At 48.4% G+C, this 17,657-nt stretch overlaps 2 protein-coding genes across 8 annotated transcripts in view; both read right to left on the bottom strand.

The window, feature by feature from the left end:
- Nucleotides 1-7,228, bottom strand: part of LOC102944787 (zinc finger protein 501) — a 50,181-nt gene extending 42,953 nt beyond the window's left edge. Inside the window, exons 1-4 of one of the 4 annotated variants that reach the window (XM_043528061.1) lie at nucleotides 6,663-7,228; nucleotides 5,630-5,709; nucleotides 4,965-5,091; nucleotides 133-246 (exon numbers count right to left, since the gene is read on the bottom strand). In XM_043528061.1, coding sequence (XP_043383996.1) covers nucleotides 133-246; nucleotides 4,965-5,091; nucleotides 5,630-5,698 — 310 coding nt within the window. In that variant the 5' untranslated portion in view covers nucleotides 5,699-5,709; nucleotides 6,663-7,228. The remainder of the gene's footprint in view (nucleotides 1-132; nucleotides 247-4,964; nucleotides 5,092-5,629; nucleotides 5,710-6,662) is intronic. The other 3 variants (XM_043528060.1, XM_043528062.1, XM_037914890.2) reach the window with 3 other exon arrangements.
- LOC102944114 (zinc finger protein 436) overlaps nucleotides 1-17,657 on the bottom strand; it is a 156,854-nt gene that overhangs the window by 135,248 nt on the left and 3,949 nt on the right. For 2 of the 4 annotated variants that reach the window (XM_037914770.2, XM_043528128.1), the window contains exons 5-6: nucleotides 14,152-14,265; nucleotides 10,108-13,780 (exon numbers count right to left, since the gene is read on the bottom strand). In XM_037914770.2, coding sequence (XP_037770698.1) covers nucleotides 12,414-13,780; nucleotides 14,152-14,265 — 1,481 coding nt within the window. In that variant the 3' untranslated portion in view covers nucleotides 10,108-12,413. Of the gene's footprint in view, nucleotides 1-10,107; nucleotides 13,784-14,151; nucleotides 14,266-17,657 lie in introns of those variants that run through there. The other 2 variants (XM_037914769.2, XM_043528129.1) reach the window with 2 other exon arrangements.

The following is a 17,657-nucleotide window of genomic DNA, read 5'->3' as shown; positions in this document are numbered from 1 at the left end:
GAAGCTGTGACTGACATTTGCCGGGATGATATGACACCAGAACTGAGGGCTCTCACTCACCGCACATTTTGGGAGTCCCAGTTTTTCCTTCACTCGCCAGATGTTTCTGTCACGGTTTCCCTGCCCCCTCACCTGTGCGGGTGCCTCTTGGGCTCTCCCTTTCCTTGGCAGCCTGGAGATCCGGGACCCAAGGCTCCTCCCCTCCTTCCAGCCGGGCGATCAGCTCAGGTTTGGGAATGGGGAATCCTGCAGAGGTGGTGAAATCAGACCAGATCAGGGTGCATGGAGCATTGGTAGGGTATCTGTCATAAAGGGCATTCCCTGAGTTTAACCTGACCCCGATTTGTGCTGGAAGGGGTGATGATGTGGAATGTAAACAGATGAGGGACAGGGTCACTGAGCCCCCTTGGGAGCAGCAGACATGTAGGGAGATAGTGGGAACCGACGTGGTCTCACTAGGAGTTCCCAGGATCTGTGCCCTCTGGGGGACAACACATCTAGATAGACTTACAAGCAGTGCTGGGGAGGAGCCAATGGTCATGGTACGTAGGTATCAATGACACAAAGGAAAGTTAGGATAAGGTTCCTGGAGGCCAAAGTTAGTGTGATAGGTAAGAGACTAAAATTCATTCTCTGAAATGCTTCTGGTTCCACGCGCAAGGCCAGGAAGACAGGCAGAAATGCAGGGTGTCAATGCATGGATGAGATGATGGGATAGGAAGGAGGGATTTAGCTTTATTACAAACCGGGGAAGGAAGAGACTCTATAAGACTGATGGGCTCCCACTAAACCAAAATCAAACCACACTGCTGGCATGTGAAATTAAAATGGTTGTAGAGGGTTTTTCAAACTAAGGGCTGGGGAAAAGCGGCCAAGTGCTGAGGAGGAAACGGTTCAGGCAGAAGCATCTCTTAAGAATGAATTTATTAAAGAAGTGACGCTATACCCTAGTACTGAGGCTAGGGAAGGAGTTGATAAAGTACAGATAGGAGCTAGAGAGGAACAGTTATGCAAAAAAATGTCCTCTTGAAACGTAACACATGACGGCAAGCATATTGAGAAAATGTACAAATGCTTACACACAAATACATACGTATGCTTACAAACAAATGCTAGAAGTCTACAAATACTAGGATGGCTGAACTAGAGTGCCTGGGTTAAACGAGGTTATTGATATAACAGGCGTTGCGGAAACACGGTGGAATGAGGATAATCAATGGGACACAGTAATACAAGGGTACAAAATATATAGGAACAATAGAGTAGGTCACACTGGTGGGGCAGTGGTGCTATTATATGATAAATAAAAAACCCAGAGTCAAATAGGGTGAATATCTAAAATGAATCCAACTGTAAATGATGGATAGAAATTCCAAGCTTGAAAAATAGGAGTATAGCAGTAGGAATATGCTACTGACCACCTGACCAGGATGGTGACAGTGACTGTGATATGCTAAGGGAGGTCAGAGAGGCAGGAAAAAATGTAAAAATAATGGGTGAGTTCATCCATCCTCCTATTGACAGGATAAATGTCACCTCAGGGTGATTCAGAGACAACATTTCTAGACACCATAAATCAGAGGTTCTCAAACTGTGAGCTCCATTCAGGTGGTCCACGGACACTTCCCTCTGAGCCAGTGTTTCCCAAAATGGGGTTTGCAAACCCCTGGGGGGTTGCACAATGTTACAGGGGGTTCTCTGGGAAAAATTCCTTAATGGCGGACAGAGCTGTCCCTAGGGACCCCGGGCACCATGGGGCCAGCAGCCTGGAGCTTCGGGGGCTTCCAAGAGCTAAGCAGACCAAAGCAAACACATCCATCACACTGAGATGTAAACTTCAAGACTCCTTATAAGAAATGGAAAGGGAGGTAGATTTTTTTTTAACTGCTTTTAAAATTAAATAGGCTGCTAGTATTGTTTTAAAATTCTTATGAAGAACAAGTGTAAGGTTTGTTGTAATGTGCATGGTTTGCCTGGACTGCTCAAGACCTGAATGCTTGTGGAGGAGGAACTCCTTGAGTTGGCTTCTTAAATCCCTTCATGCTGTCTCACATCTGATATTCCTTGATGAAACATAGGAGCTTTGTCTTATAACAGGCTTAATCAAAGTGATACGAGCTACAAAAGTGAGATCGTGGAAGAGTGTTTCCATTTTCATAATGTAATAAAAATACAGTAATGATAAATAATAATAATAGTGTGTAATAAGCATGTAATAAAACCAAATTTTATATTTCCAAGATCATTGCTTTTATAATTTATGCTCAGGTAAGGGAGAAAATCTCTGGAAATATTCATTTTTAGGAGGGGGTTTTCGAGACTTGACATTTTAGTAGAAGAGGTTTGTGGGTTGTTAAAGTTTGGGAACCACTGCTCTAAGCCTAAGAGTATTCCCATTGACTCTTAAGTAGCAAGCAGCACTAGGTTTGGTGGGGGTGCTGCTAGGTGTTTTGTAGGATAAAGACCTCATTTGCAAGCTCTTTGAAGCAGGAATCTGTCTGCAAACTCCAAGCCATGTGTTAATGTGCTCCAGGACCTATAAAAACTCAACGAGTCCACTGTGAGTTTTTGAGTTGGTGACACCCACAATGTGAAACCAGGAGAACTTTGCCTGTTTCTACAGGGCTCTGTTGCATTTGCACAGCGTGGGTCCTAAACAATCATTTAAACTGCCCATCACCAACCACTTGATATTTTACTTCACTTCATATTTTCAGTGTTGTTACTGGTTTGTGATTTTGTTTTGCTGTTTGTGTCATGCGGTTACTTATTTTTAATGTTCTATGTGCGTGAAGTATTAATCAAATTTAGAGTGGACATGTCAGAGAAATTGCATAAGCCTGAGCAAATGCCTTTTACTCTCCTTTCAAGTATCAGAAAATATTGTATTAATATTTGCGATGAGAGCATGACTATTTCTAGTTCACTCACAGATTTGTTTAGCATCTTAAAGCTGAGCTATCTGTGCAGATAATATGCATGTATGAGGAACAGTTAATTAGTAAGGGTTTTTTTATATAGCGCTTTTATCCAAAGCGCTTTACAGTAGCTTTACAATCAACATTCGGAAAGATCATTAAGTGTCTGCCGAGATCCTCAGCAACGTTCAAATGGTCCACGAAAAAACATTTGAGAACCACTGCCATAAATTATTGCTTCTTGGAGCAGCTAGACCTCGAGCACACCAGAGGAGAGGCAATTCTTGATTTAGTCCTAAGTGGAGGACAGGATCTGGTCCAAGTGGTAACTATAGCTGAACTGCTCAGTAAAAGTGACCTGTAATATAATTAAATTTAATATCCTTGTAGGAGAGAATACACCAAAAAGTCTAACATCAGTACGGGCAAATTGGTAAACTATGAACCTATGGTAAAAGAAAGAATGATCAGACACATAGATGAACACAATATGTTGGGGAAGAGTCAACACAGCTTTTGTAAAAGGAAATCGTGCCTCACCAATCTATTAGAATTCTTTCAGAGAGTCAACAAGCATGTGGACCCACCACAGTAACATTTAACTTTAACAAGGGAAATGACAAGAGAATGAGGATGCTAGACAGGCAGAAATTAAAGAGAGCAGTCCCCAGGGTAAAATGCCTGCAAGCAACATGGAGATTACTTAAAAACACAGTAGGAGGACCAAAAAACTGCCACCATGGCTAAATAGCAGAGAAACAGAGGCCACTAGAGGCAAAAAAACATCCTTCCAAATTTGGGAATCCTGGTAGGGATAATAGGAAACTTGGGCAAGTTAATTCTAAAAGTACAATATGGCAGGCCAAGAAAGAATTCAAGAAACAACTTGCTGAAGATACAAAAATTAACAGTAATTTTGTTTTTAAGGACACATGAAGGAGGAAGCCTACCAAACAGGAAGTGGGGCCACTAGATGACAAAGAGTCTAGGAAAACAAAGCCACTGTAGGGAAGGTAAATGAATTTTTTGCATTGGTCTTCACTGCAGAAGGTGTAGGGAGACACCCACATCAGAGCTATTCTTTTTGGGGGACATCTTTGAAGCCCATATTTGTCCCACATTGATGTTTCAACAGAAGATCTTTTAGACCAAACTGATAAATTAAACAGTAATAAGGAACCAGGCTCAGGAGGTATTCGCCCAAGAGTTCTCAAGGAACTAAAATATGAAATTGCAGAGCTACTGATTGTAGTCTGCGCCTCAGCCTTGGTACCAGATTAATACACACAAGAGGAAGTATTTTTTCACACAACGCAGAGTTAGCCTGTGGAACTCATTGTCGATGTATGTTCTGATGGCCAAAAAAGTATAACGGGGTTCAAAAAAGAACTGGAAAACCTCACGGAGAATAGGTCCAGCTAGGGCTATTAGCCAAGATGGTCAGGAACGCAACCCCATGCTTGGAGTGATGACGAACACCTGGCTAATGGAAATTGGGAATGGAAGACAGGTGTGGGTGACTCCAGAATTCCTGGTCTTACCCCAGAGCCTGCGCCCCCAGCCAGAGCCCTCACCCCCTCGCAACCCAACCCTCTGTCCCAGCCCTAAACCCCTCATCCCCAGCCCCACCCCAGAGCCCACCCCCGCAGCCAGAGCCCTCACAGCTTTGCACCCCAACCTTCTGCCCCAGGCCTGAGCCCCCTCCCACACTCCAAATCCCTTGGCCCTATCCCCACCACATGAATTTTGTATGTGCACCAACATGAAGGTGATGTGTCACACATCTCTTCCATATTGGTGCACATAACAAAATTCATTCCACTCAGGAGTGGGAAAAAATAGAGGGAACAGTGAGGCAACTGTTATGTTCTTACATTTCTGATACCCCCATCCCACTGGAGGGAGTATGGAGATGAAAGTCTATCTCACACTGGAGCTGGGGACTACACGACCCTCCCCCCCGAATCCAACTGACCAGGGAAGAACCTAGAGTCAGACATGCAGACCCCACAGCTTCTAATAACTTAGGGGACAGGAATCCCTTACCCAGTGAGGTCACCGTCTCGTAGTTCTCCTGCATGACGTCCCTGTAGAGGGCTCTCTGAGCAGGGTCCAGCAGAGCCCCCTGCCCCTCAGTGAAATACACAGCCACCTCCTCGAAGGTCACCGTCATCTGAAACAAGAGTCCCCAACTCAGCACCTGCTGCCCCAGCCACTATTCATGGGGGAGAAAGGTCAATAAAATGGAAGCTCTGGGAAAGCCAGAGTGAGCAGGGTGGGGGTGGGATTCTGCTAGACCAGCCAGGAGGCTTCAGGTGGTGGGAGAAGGCGAGAGCTCCTTGTCTCCCCAGCAGATGGAGCAGGGCAGGGTCTTCTCATTTCCCACTCGCCTAACAGCCATAGGGAGATACGGGAAGCAGAGCTCTGAACTGGGGACAGGAATCCCGACAGCTTCCCTTCGTATTTCACAGCACCCTTTGGCCAGTAGGGTCAGGGTCCAGAATTGGGAGTCTGGGCAGTTTTCCCAGCCCTGCCCAGGGGGGGTTTCCTGCTTCAGAAATGAAGGAACGTTCCCCCCTGACCATGGGCCTGTTCAGAAAATCATTTCTCAGCAGATTTGTCACATGCTGGCCCCCCCGCCTCACCCTGCGTGTTTCCTGCCCCTCCCCCTCTACAGCAACCCCCCCTGCAGCTCCCTGAAAATCCCCTACCTGAGCTGGCTCCATCACAGCCATTTCTCTTCCCTGTCCCCTGGACGATCTGGAGCAAAATGTGGACATGATTCCTCAGCCTGTCAGGGCAAGAGGGGAGGTTACAGAAAGGGCTTGAGTTCACGTCACACCCCAATTCCCCCCAGGCTCTCTCCCTGCAGACAGACGCTCTGGGCTCTGCCACGCTGGGAAAACCCTCAGTCACTTTATCACAACACGGGGCAGTGACAGTGACAGACAGGCAGAGGCTGATCCCATTGGTCCATCCACACTCACGCCCTGCCAGAGCCAGCAGTGACTCTGGTCTGACACCAGTGTGGCTGAGATCTGAATCCTGCAGGGAAATCAGACCAGGGCCCTGGGGAGCCCTGAACACTCAGGAGACAGACCCCACACCAGTATGGGTGTGTCTGACAATAACACATTGGGAGCAGGGTGTGTGTCTGTGGGGGTGGGGTGGGGTGGGCTGGATATTTGCCTTGGTGCTTCTGAGCCTTTGGGAAGAAGCCTCCACCGACCCCCAAAACATCATGGACTATTTGCAGTAAAAGATTTCCCCTCTAGCTGCTGGGTGGGGCAGCCCCTCCCCTCTCCTGCCCCATGGGGTGGATGAGCTGCCCTTGTATCTCTCCCTCTCCTTCTCCCCGACCCCTCCCTTCCCCAGCCAGTCTGCTCTTGCTCTCAGTCTCCCCCCAGCCTCCCCTCCCCACATCCCCCGTTTCCCTCGCAGTGACCCCCCCCCACTCAGAGGTTCCTTCTGTTGCAGCCCTGTTCCCATCCGCCCCACAAGTCGCCCCAGATTCTCCTGCATCGCCCCATCCCCCTTCAGCGCCCCCATCCCATCCTGCCCCTCACACATCCCTGCTCCCCCTCAATACCACCTTATCTGCACCCCCGCCCCGCACACACCGGGGGCTGGCGGCAGCTTTCCCGGGCCCGGGGCTGGCGGCAGCTTTCCGCGGGGAGCAGCCCGGGGCCAAACCCGCCCCCTGCAGCCCGGGGGTGACGGGGGGGGGGGGCGGGTCTCTCTTACCTTCCCCCCGAGCGGGGCCCCCCGGGGCAGGGGCCGTCCCTAGCTGTTCTGGGGCCCTACGCAGCCCCTCCTGCGGAGGGGGGGGGGGGCTGGCTTGGGGACAGGTGGGAACCGCTCAGCAGGGGCGCGGCTGGGGCCGGGTCGCTGCACTTCCCACCGCCGGCGAGTGCAGGCCCGGCCCCGCGGCAGAGCTCTGGAAGTGGGGGCGCGGCTGGGGCGGGGCCCCTGGGGAAGAGCCGGAGCAGGGGCTGGAGCGGCACGCAGCTGTGCAGGGCACCTGGAAGTTTAGTGCCCCAAATCTCCTGGTGCCCTACGGAGCTGCCTGCTTTGCCTATGGGTAAGGACGGCCCTGGCCGGGCTGGGGGCTCTGCCCTGGGAGAGGCTCCCGGGGAGCAGCGGGCAGGGCCCGGCTGGAGCTTCCCCTCTCCCGGCTGCAGCCCGGGCTCCGGGCTCCCAGCACCAGCCGCCGGGGCTCGGGGATCTCGCCGGGAGCCAGAGTCCCCGCAGCGGCTGCGAGTCACTTCCTGCGGCCGGGCCTGAGCCCCGCGATCCTCCCCCCAGAGCCGCCCCCGGGTCCTAGCGATCAACCCACCGCTCTGCAGCCGCCTGCCCCAGACCCTGCCCCCTGGGGACCCACCTCCCCTGGGCATGGGCAGCTTCTCCCAGCGCTAGGTAGGCCTCTTGCCTCGAAGCCCCAGTATCAATGGGGACAGAAAGAAGCCGGGAGATCCCGGGGAGGGGGGAGAAGGGGGGTTTCCATGGAGGCTGGGGGTTGTTCCAGAGAGCCCCCAATGTCTGCATGGACACAGGGGTGATGGGTTCGGGTCCTGGTCCTAGAGAGGCTGCCCGGGACACGTTTCTCGGTGACACCGTCTGACTCAGCGTGTGAGTCCCTCAGTACAAAACTGGCACACGGAGCCCTTTGCCAGAGACGGTCTCTTGTCTCCACACCCCCATCCGCGGCTACCAGCCCTGGGCCAGAGCTACCAGCTCTGCTCCCCCGGCTCTCAGGTCAGGGAGCTGCCAATGCCACGGCAACAGGTTCATTCAGTGATTTGTAGGCCCGGATTCACCCATCCCTGGGGCTCTAGGCAAACCAAGGAATCCCAACTACCCCTCGCCCAGCTGGCTCCTCCATGTGGGCACTGAGTGCTGGTCTCCATCCAGAGCCTGGATGCCAGCGGCAAAGCTCCGGCCGGCCTGGTTCAGGTCATCTTGGTTCTCTGCCCATTTAGGATTGGCTCCAGGGTCAAAATTTTTCGTGGGGGAACGGGGGTTTCAGCACCACTCACTGCCTGGCACCCACTTGGTGGTCAGCCCTGGCTCCCCTGGATCCCTCCAGAGTTAGGAGTCTGGCAGAGAGGGGCTGGGGGGGGCGGGGGGGAGTTGATTTAGTAACTGTTGTGGTCAAAGGGGTCTGGGCCCTGCTCAGAGAGAGGAGGCCCCTCTCCATCTCTCTTTGTTTTCCAGCCTAAGTCATAAGCTGCTGCCTCCTCCATCGGGATCTGGGAGCCCGAACTGCACAGCTGCTGCTCCCCAAGCAGGGTCTGTGCTGGGGAGAGACCCTCAGCAAAGCCCCCTCTGTGCCCAGAGCATCTGAAGATGTTCACTGGGCCAGAGGAAGAGACTGACTCAGCAGCCATGGGGTCGGGGCACCTGCCTGGGTGGGCCCTGTCCCCTTTCCCAAGGACTCTGTAATGACACCCAATGTGTCCCAGGTTTAGCAGGAGAGATTGAGGGAGCCCGACGTTGGACGATCCCCTGACCCAGTGGCGAGAGCATCTCCTTTGAGTAATATTTAATCACGGGTAGTTTTAGTAAAAGTCACGGATAGGTCACGGGCAATAAATAGGAATTCATGGAAGCCTGTGACCTGTCCGTGACTTTTACTATAAATACCCGTGATGACTAAATCTCTGCTTCTGGGGCCCCACTACTCTGTGGGGGGGGCATGCTCCAGTGGTGGGGGCTGATGGGCCCGAGTGGCCCACTGCTCTAAGGCCCCCAGCGACCATTCTCCCGATGGCTTCTGGGGCTGCCCCTGGGCCACTGCTCCGGCCGCTCCCGGGACCACTGCTTCTCCCGCAGTCCCTGAGGCTGGCCCCCCAGGACTGATGCTTGGACACTCTCTGGGTGTGGGAATGTTGTTCGTTCAAGCAAAATTTATGTCCAAAAGTACATCAGAGGCCCCTGAGTTTCCTGGAATCCTCGGCTCAGACATGGCAGGATGTTGTAAGTAAGAGGAAGTTGGACAGCGGTGGCTTGCTGACTGATCATGGCTAGGGTACTGGTTGACAGAAGGGGGCTTTCTTGATCAGGGCAGAACATTAATCATATTGGGATACCTTGGGATGAAGTGCCCAAGTTCCCCGCAATGTAGGCATAGGTCTACTGGTTCCTTACTGTGGTAGTACAACAGGGTTGAAGCTGGTCAGCCAGTGCGGGTTGAAAACTGGATTTCCTAGTCGGCATTCAGCCAGGTGATCGACGGTGATGCACAGCTTGGCCACAGCCTCTGGGTTGGATGGGGGCTCTATCTGGCATCGGAAATCGGAATGTTCTGCTGCTTCGTTCCATCTAGTGCCAGCTGCTAAGGGTTGGAATTCTGCAGCGAACCTGGTAACTGGGCTATTCCACTGGCGTAAGTCCTGAAGTGTGTTCTCAGCAGAATGGGTGCAATTTGGGTCATTGAAGACAGCCGCCACGTCTCAGCTGAATTCCTCAAGATGCCCCGGCAAGGAGCTGGAAGTTCTAGTGGGGGGGAACACCCAGACTAGGGCTTCCCTCACTAATAGGCTGATTATGAACCCCACTTGGGCCTAGTCACTGGGAAATGAACAGGGTCGTAGCATGAACAGGAGCCCGCCCTGATTCAGGAAGCCGTGAAATTCCCTGCGGTCGCTGTCTAACTTGGCCAGCAGCAGAATCTTTGGTTCCTGAGTGACCTGGGCCCTGGGTAGTGAGGCCTCAGTCTGGGGTGGCAGCCTCTGAAAGGTATCCATTACCTCTGAGAAGAAGAGGAAGGCCTTACTGGAGGCCAGTTTCTCAGCCAATCAGGTCTCCAGTTTTCTCTCTTGGGTGGCTCAAACTGGCAGGATCACAATCACGTTGTGGGTGGTTGTGTCTAAAGGTCAGAACCATGAGGATGACCAGGCACCTGGAGGGGAGAGTGGAATCAAGCTAGAGACAAGAATCAGGACCACAGGGCACGGGGGGTCATAGTCAAGAGCAGAGCCGTAAGCATGAAAAGGAGTCAATTTATGAATTTGCCAGGGTGCCAGATAGATTTCAAAGCTGAAACCTAACAAACTCGGCCTATATATAATAGAATCCAACAGAATCCCTTGTATTCAGTCCAGGGAACATTAGCTTACTAGTTTTAATGATGGGTTCTTTTCAGGTCCATTTTTAAGTTGAACTGTGTTGCTTACATCAGGACACATGCTTATCCTCAACCAAACAACAATTTATTAATTCACCCAGAGTCACATCAATATACAATCAGCAGTTCACCACCAAAGTGCAGAAACAACCAAAGTGCTAGGTGTATACAACACACACAATAGTCTTGCTAGCATTGAGGCTCAGCAGTTATATCAAATAACAAAGTACCAAGATTTCTGATTACATTGACTTGTGACCATCAATTCTAAATTCCTAACACATTTATCACACTTCCCAGGGTGCACTTGTCTGCAAGGCACTTTGAAGAGTGTGGTTAGTACAGTTTGACTGAACTAGTCTGAAAGAGACACGTTTAGAGTATTAAAAACAATTGCTAAACGCAATTCTTTTCAATCGTTTAGGCCAATTTGCTTGGGCTTAACAAAGAAGTTAAAATATGATTACTTGACGTCTCACTAGAGAGCACAGGCTCAGCAAGATAACTCTCAGTAATTTATATGAAAGAACAGAAGGGGAAATGCAATCCTTGAAATGAAATCTCACCACTTCTTATCCATATAACCCTGGGCTGGGGGAAGAGTTCTTTCCACACATCTTGTCCGGGAGTGAGTCATACTTAGGAATTTTTCACTTTCTTGTTGGGTTCAGTCAACTCTCTTTAGCACATGGTGACTTCAGTTTATATAGCCTAGTTTCTGGGTTCATAGGAAAGGACCACACACACATTCCTATTGGACTCAGGTCAAATGAGTGCTTAGGCTTTTTCTTTGCTGCCTCCATTGGTATCCAGTTGGTGGCGTCAGTGTATCACAATTTACTTCAATACTTTTTTTTAATCAGAGGCTTTATACATTTGATTCATTTCAAGGATTGTATTTCATCATTAACCCCTCCTATGGATTGGGACAGCCCCTTCTAAGCAATTTCTCTTAATATCCCAAAGTTATACCATGGTTTATATCTTTTTACATTTCTTCTTCCTTGTGCCAGACAATTCTTAGAGAGCAACATTTACAATGAAAACCAACAAAACCTTTATACTCTTCTAAATTTAGAGGACATACTCCATACATTCTTTGATTGTACATAAGCATTTCACCTTATTTAGGACGTACAACAGAACAAGAGACATTTTCCACATACGGAAGGATGTAGATCTGATTCAGAATCACAACGCTGACAAAGGTGCGGATTTTAATTTGGGGGGGAAAGAGATGATTCACAGCATATTTGATTTACAAGGAAAACAATGTATAGTTTATTCTTTGGGGTGAAAACATTTTGCATAGGCAAGCAGGGTGTGACCCTTGCTTGGTAACTTGGAGTTCTTTTTAGCTAGGCTGGGAGGGAGAAAGAGGTTTATACATGAGCAAATTATGAGATATTCTTGCCTAGCTGATTAACAGTACCCTCATTTAGACATTTTAGTTTCTGTTCTTGGGGAGAGGAAATCCCAACCTTGGCTGATCTATGGGTTCTTAGACAAGATGTGTCATATAATATGAACCACTTTCTTGCGGTCTTTACTTCTTAGGTGGATCCTATTTTGCGATAAACAGAGGCGGACTTTTCTATTTTTCTGAGGGCCAGAAGGAACCAGTAGCTATTAATCATTCAAACACATATCTGTTCCATACATCTCTCAGAGCCAAGCGTGAAACCAGGGATAAAAAGCTGAAAGCCAGAGTGGGCAGGCCAGAAGTATGGTCAGGAAGCTGAGCCAGGGGTTGCAAAGATGGAGAAGGAAAGGAACTGAAGCAGGTAGCTGGGCCCAAGAGCAGACTGGTGAGAAGCAGAAAGCAAGAAGCAGGACCAAATGCAGCTGCAGGAGTGGAATGCATTGAGCTTCCAACGAGCTCCGGCTGCTGCTGGGTGATGTAGTAGCTAGCTCCACCCCTTTACCCGTCAGGAAGTGCAATCAATCAGACACACTCTGCCAGGTTAGCTGTGCCCAGTGAGTGGACCCTGCTGCAGCAAGATCCCGGACAGTCTGTGCTGGTCCTGTAGGGAAAGACCAGGTGTGTGGGTTTTCTCAGAGCTTGGGTGCTCTTTTAGCACATTGTTGGAGAAGTGAGATTTTAATGTTGGGTGGGGGCGGCGGCAATTTTAATTTTAACGAGCAATTGGCTAGGAACCCTGGAACCGCATCCACTGTCTGCTCAGTGACTTTCAACTCTTCTACAGGCTCGAATCTGTCATTTCTTTTTCTTGTTTTCACTGCGTTTTATGTACCGATTTTATTAAAAGTATTTTTAAAAGTCAAAAATCGCTCTCTCTTGTGGGAATTCTCCGATGTATAAAAATGTGAGAGCTCCCACTGAATTTTTTCCCACCATTGAAGTGTTTCTAAGCTATCTCACCCTTGTGGATTCTCCGATGTTTGGTGAGGTAGGAGCTGTTATTGAAGCTTTTCCCACAGTCCAAACATTTATGGGTTTTCTCTCCCATGTGGATTGTCTGATGTGTGATAAGGTGTGATCTCTGAATGAATCTTTTCCCACAGTTGAGGCACGTGTGAGGTTTCTCTCCCGTATGGATTCTCTGATGTCTAATAAGGGCTGATCTCTGACTAAAACTTTTCCCACAGACCAAACATGTATGGGGTTTCTCTCCCGTATGGATTCTCTGATGCGTAATAAGGGCTGATCGCCGAACAAAACATTTCCCACATTCGAGGCACTTATAATGTCTCTCTCCCGTGTGGGTTCTCTGATGCATAATAAGGTGTGAGCTCTGATTGAAAGTTTTCCCACACTCAAGACATTTATAGGGTCTCTCTCCTGTGTGAATTCGCCGATGTTTAGTAAGATGTGAGCTGTGACTGAAGCTTTTGCCACAGTCCAAGCATTTATGAGGTCTCTCTCCCGTGTGAATTCTCTGATGAATAATAAGTTGTGATCTCACATTGAAGCTTTTCCCACAGTCGAGGCACTGATAGGGTTTATCTCCCGTGTGGGTTCTCAGATGCGTGATAAGACTAGAGCTCTGATTGAAACTTTTCCCACACTCAAGACACTTATAGGGTCTCTCTCCCGTGTGCAGTCTCTGATGTGTAATAAGGTAGGAGCTGTGATTGAAACATTTCCCGCAATCCAAACAAATATGGGGTTTCCCTCCCTTGTGGTTTTGCTGATGTTTAATAAGGTTTGATCTCACGTTGAATCCTTTTCCGCACTCAAGGCATTTATATGGTCTCTCTCCTGTGTGCAGCCTCTGGTGTGTAATAAGGTGTGAGCTCTGAGTGAAGGTTTTCCCACAGTCCAGACATTTATAAGGTCGCTCCCCTGTGTGCATTCTGCCATGCTTAATAAGGTCTGAGCTCTTACTGAAGGTTTTCCCACAGTCCAAGCATTTATAGGGTTTCTCGCCTGAGTGGTTTCTCCGACATTTAACAAGCTTTCTACTCACACTGAACCTTTTCCTACTCTCTAGTTGTTTATAGGGTTTTTCTTCCTGGTGATATGTCTGTGGGGCTGTGGTTTCCTTGGGATCTTTGCATCCTCCCCCATATTGAATGGATTCATCAGCCCAAGAAATGAAGCAGTTTCTCAGCTGCCTCTCTGACCTGCACCAATTTCCCCAATCTTTTCCCTGTTCCAAGCCCTGGGAAAAATTCCCTTCAGCTCTTCTCAAAAACCTCTCCTGCGGTTCCACTTGCTCAGGACCTTCCTGCAGCTGAATCTCCTCCTTGTTCTCACTCACTGTCCTATCACCTGCTGGGAGAGAGAGAATCCAGACAGGAGTCACTGCCTGTGCAGGGGAGAAAGGACCGAAAGGGGAATAGCAAAGAGGGAAAACACCACACAGTGACTGCTGGGGAGATGGAGACATTGGATTCTGCCTCCACATCCCACCCAAACACTCCCAGGTAAATAAAGTCAGGGAGGAAATTCCCAACAGCTAACAGGATGGCTGGGAAGCCGTGACTGATATTTGCCTTGATGCTACAACACCTGCTGACTGCAGCCCTGACCTGGGTGAGATGGGGCAGAACTGGGGGCTCTCGCTCACAGCACATTTTGGGAGTCCCAGCTTTTTCCTTCACTTGCCAGATGTTTCTGTCTCAGTTTCCCTGACTCCTCACCTGTGTGGGTGTCTCTCGGGCTCTCCCTTTCCTTGTCAGCCTGGAGATCCGGGACCCACGGCTCTTCCCCTCGTTGCAGCCGGGCGATCAGATCAGGTTTGGGAATGGGGAATCCTGCTCAGGGGGTGAAATCAGAGAAGATCAGGATGCAAGGAGTATTGGTAGAGTATCTGTCTCAAAGGGCATTCCCTGATTGTAACCTGGCCCTGTGCTGTGCTGGAGGGGGGGATGTGGAATCTGAACAGATGGGGACATAGTCATTGAGCCACCTTGGGAGAGGCAGACATGTGGGGAGGTGGGGGGAATTGACTCCCACTAGGAGTTCCCAGGATCTGTACGCTCTGGGGGACTTGCTGACGCACACACAGCTCTGGAGTTAAACCCCTGCCTATTTCCAAATCTGCAGAGCCCAGAGCCCTCCCCATGGATGGAGCTAGTCCCAGGAAGGGAGGAGAACAAGGATTCTGTGTGTGAGTGAGCAATAATACAGGCAGGACAATACACAGCTTCCGCCCCCTTGAAAGCTGGAGAGATGGGATGAATTAGCACAGCCATTAGAGTGCAACATGTTATTTACCTGCCTCACGGGCAGCTGGCGTATATGGCGTATATGTGTGTGCGATGTAAGCAACTCACTGCCCTTAGAGACAAAGTACAGGGTGTGGAGGCTAGAACGCCTTAACTGGAGGAGCAAAGGGAGACAGAGAGGTACAAAGAGGAGACTTTTAGTGACATAGTAGAGTGGTCCCACCTCCTGTCCAACGGTCCCTGTGCTGTTGAGGAAGATGAAAGTCTTGGGGCTTGAAAGCATCACACTGGAACAGAGGGGACCATAGTTGGGACCTACCTTCCAGATGATGTCATGATATCCTCTGACATTGAGGATACTGCTTGATGGGTGACCCCAGTTATTAGGAAGAAACAGGTAACAATAATGGGGGATTTGAATATTAGAAATATAGATAGTTGTGTTTGTGACAACCAGGAGAACCACATGGTGCATTGCTCACTGGATGCAAAGGTAGTAGCTCTCACAAGATATCTAGATAGCCTTACAAGTAATGCTGGGGAGGAGCTGATGGTCATGGTACATGCAGGTATTAATGACACATAGAAAGGTAGGACAGCATTCCTGGAGGCCAAAGTTAGTCTGCTAGGTAAGAGATTGAAGTCCAGGACCTCCATGGAAGCATTCTCTGAAATGCTTCCAATTACATGCACAAGGCCTGGAAGACAGGCAGAACTGTAGGGTCTCAATGCATGGACGAGATGATGGCGTAGGAAGGAGATATTTAGGTTTATTAGGAACTGGAGAACTTTTGGGGGAAGGAAGAGACTCTATAGGAGGGATGGGCTCCCACTAAACCAAAATGAAACCAGACTGCTGGCATGTAAAATTAAAAAGTTTGTAGAGTGGTTTTTAAACTAAGGGCAGGGGGAGAGCCTTGGATCAGGTGAAGACATCCCTTAGGGATGAATTTATTAAAGGGGTAGCTCTATATCCTCATTTCGAGGCTAGGGAAGGAGTTGGTAAAGTACAGGTAGGAGCTAGAGAGGAACAGTTACACAAAAAAGTGTCCCATTGAAACGTAACACATGAAGGCAAGCATATTGAGAAAATGTACAAGTGCTTATATACAAATGCTAGAAGTCGACAAATACTAAGATGGCTGAACTTGAGTGCATGGATTAAATGAGGTAATTGATATAACAGGCGTTGCGGAAACTCGGTGGAATGAGGATAATCAATGGGACACAGTAATACCAAGGTACAGAATATATAGCCATGATAGAGTAGGTCACGCTGGTGGGGCAGTGGTGCTATTATATGATAAATAAAAAAAAACAGAGTCAAATTGGGTGAAAATCTAAAATGAATCAAACTGTAAATTATGGATAGAAATTCCATGCTTGAATATTAAGAGTATAGCAGTAGGAATATGCTACTGACCACATGACCAGGATAGTGACAGTGACTGTGATATGCTAAGGAAGGTCAGAGTGGCTACAGCAGTAGAAAATGCAAAAATAACGGGTGATGTCACCTATCCTCATATCAATGGGGTAAATGTCACCGCAGGGAATGATTCAGAGATAAAATTTCTAGACACCATAAATTACTGCTTCTTGGAGAAGCTAGTCCTTGAAACCAGCAGTGGAAAGGCAATTCTTGATTTAATCCTAAGTGGAGGACAGGACTGGTCCAAGAGGTAACTATAGCTGAACCGTTCAGTAAAAATGACCTGTAATGTATTAAATTTGATATCCTTGCAGGACGGAAAACACCGAAAAGTCTAACTTCAGTTCTGGGCAAACTGATCGAAACTATAGTAAAGAACAGAATTATCAGACCCACAGATGAACACAATATATTGGGGAAGAATCAACACAACTTTTGTGAAGGGAAATCATGCCTTACCAATCTATTAGAATTCTTTGAGAGTCAACAAGCATGCGGACCCCCCATAGTAACATTTAACTTTAACAAGGGAAATTACACAAGAATGAGGATGCTAGTTAGAAATTAAAAAGAGCAGTCACCAGGGTAAAATGCCTGCAAACAACATGGAGACTACTTAAAATTACCATAATAGAGGCTCAGACTAAGTGTCTACCCCAAATCAAAAAAGACAGTGGGAGGACCAAAAGAATGCTGCCATGGCTAAACAGCAGAGTAACAGAGGCCACTGGAGGCAAAAAAGCATCCTTTAAACTTTGGGACTCCTGGTAAGGATAACAGGAAGGAGCACAAACTCTGGCAAGTTAATTCTAAAAGTAAAATAAGGCAGGCCAAGAAAGAATTTGAGAAACAACTTGCTAAAGCCGCAAAAATTAACAGTAATTTTGTTCCACTGCATGCATCCAATGAAGTGGGCTGTAGCCCACGAAAGCTTATGCTCAGATAAATTTCTTAGTCTCTAAGGTGCCACAAGTCCTCGTGTTCTTTATGCGGATACAAACCAACACGGCTGTTACTCTGAAACCCTTGTTTTTAAGGACATCTGAAGGAGGAAGCCTGCCAAACAGGCAGTGGGGCCATTATATGACAAAGACTCAAGGAAAACAAGGCTATTAAGGAAACTAAGAGTCATGCAATAAGAGGGAAGGTCTCATGGATCAGTCACTCGTTGAAAGATAGGAAACAAAAGGTAAGAATAAATGGTCAGTTTTCACAATGGAGCGAGGTGAATAGCGGAGCCCCCAAAGAATCTGTACTGGGACCTCTGTTATTCAACATATTCATTAATGATCTGGGGAAAGGGATGAACAGTGAAGTGGCAAAATTTGCAGACGATACAAAATTGTTCAAGACAGATAAGTCTAAAGCAGACTGTGAGGAGTTACAGAAGGATCTCACTGAACCAGGAGATTGGGCACCAAAATGGCTGATGAAATTCAAGGTTCATAAGTGCCAAGTAGTGCACATTGAATATGTATAGTTAGGATTATTTTTTCCAGTGGTATGTTCTAAATTACCTGTTACCAATCAAGAAAGAGATCTTGGG

Source organism: Chelonia mydas, chromosome 14 (assembly GCF_015237465.2).
Source record: "Chelonia mydas isolate rCheMyd1 chromosome 14, rCheMyd1.pri.v2, whole genome shotgun sequence".
In the NCBI taxonomy this organism is placed as follows: domain Eukaryota; kingdom Metazoa; phylum Chordata; order Testudines; family Cheloniidae; genus Chelonia; species Chelonia mydas.
The sequence above is the reverse complement of the archived record's forward strand: the minus strand, read 5'-3'. Positions and strand labels throughout refer to the sequence as shown.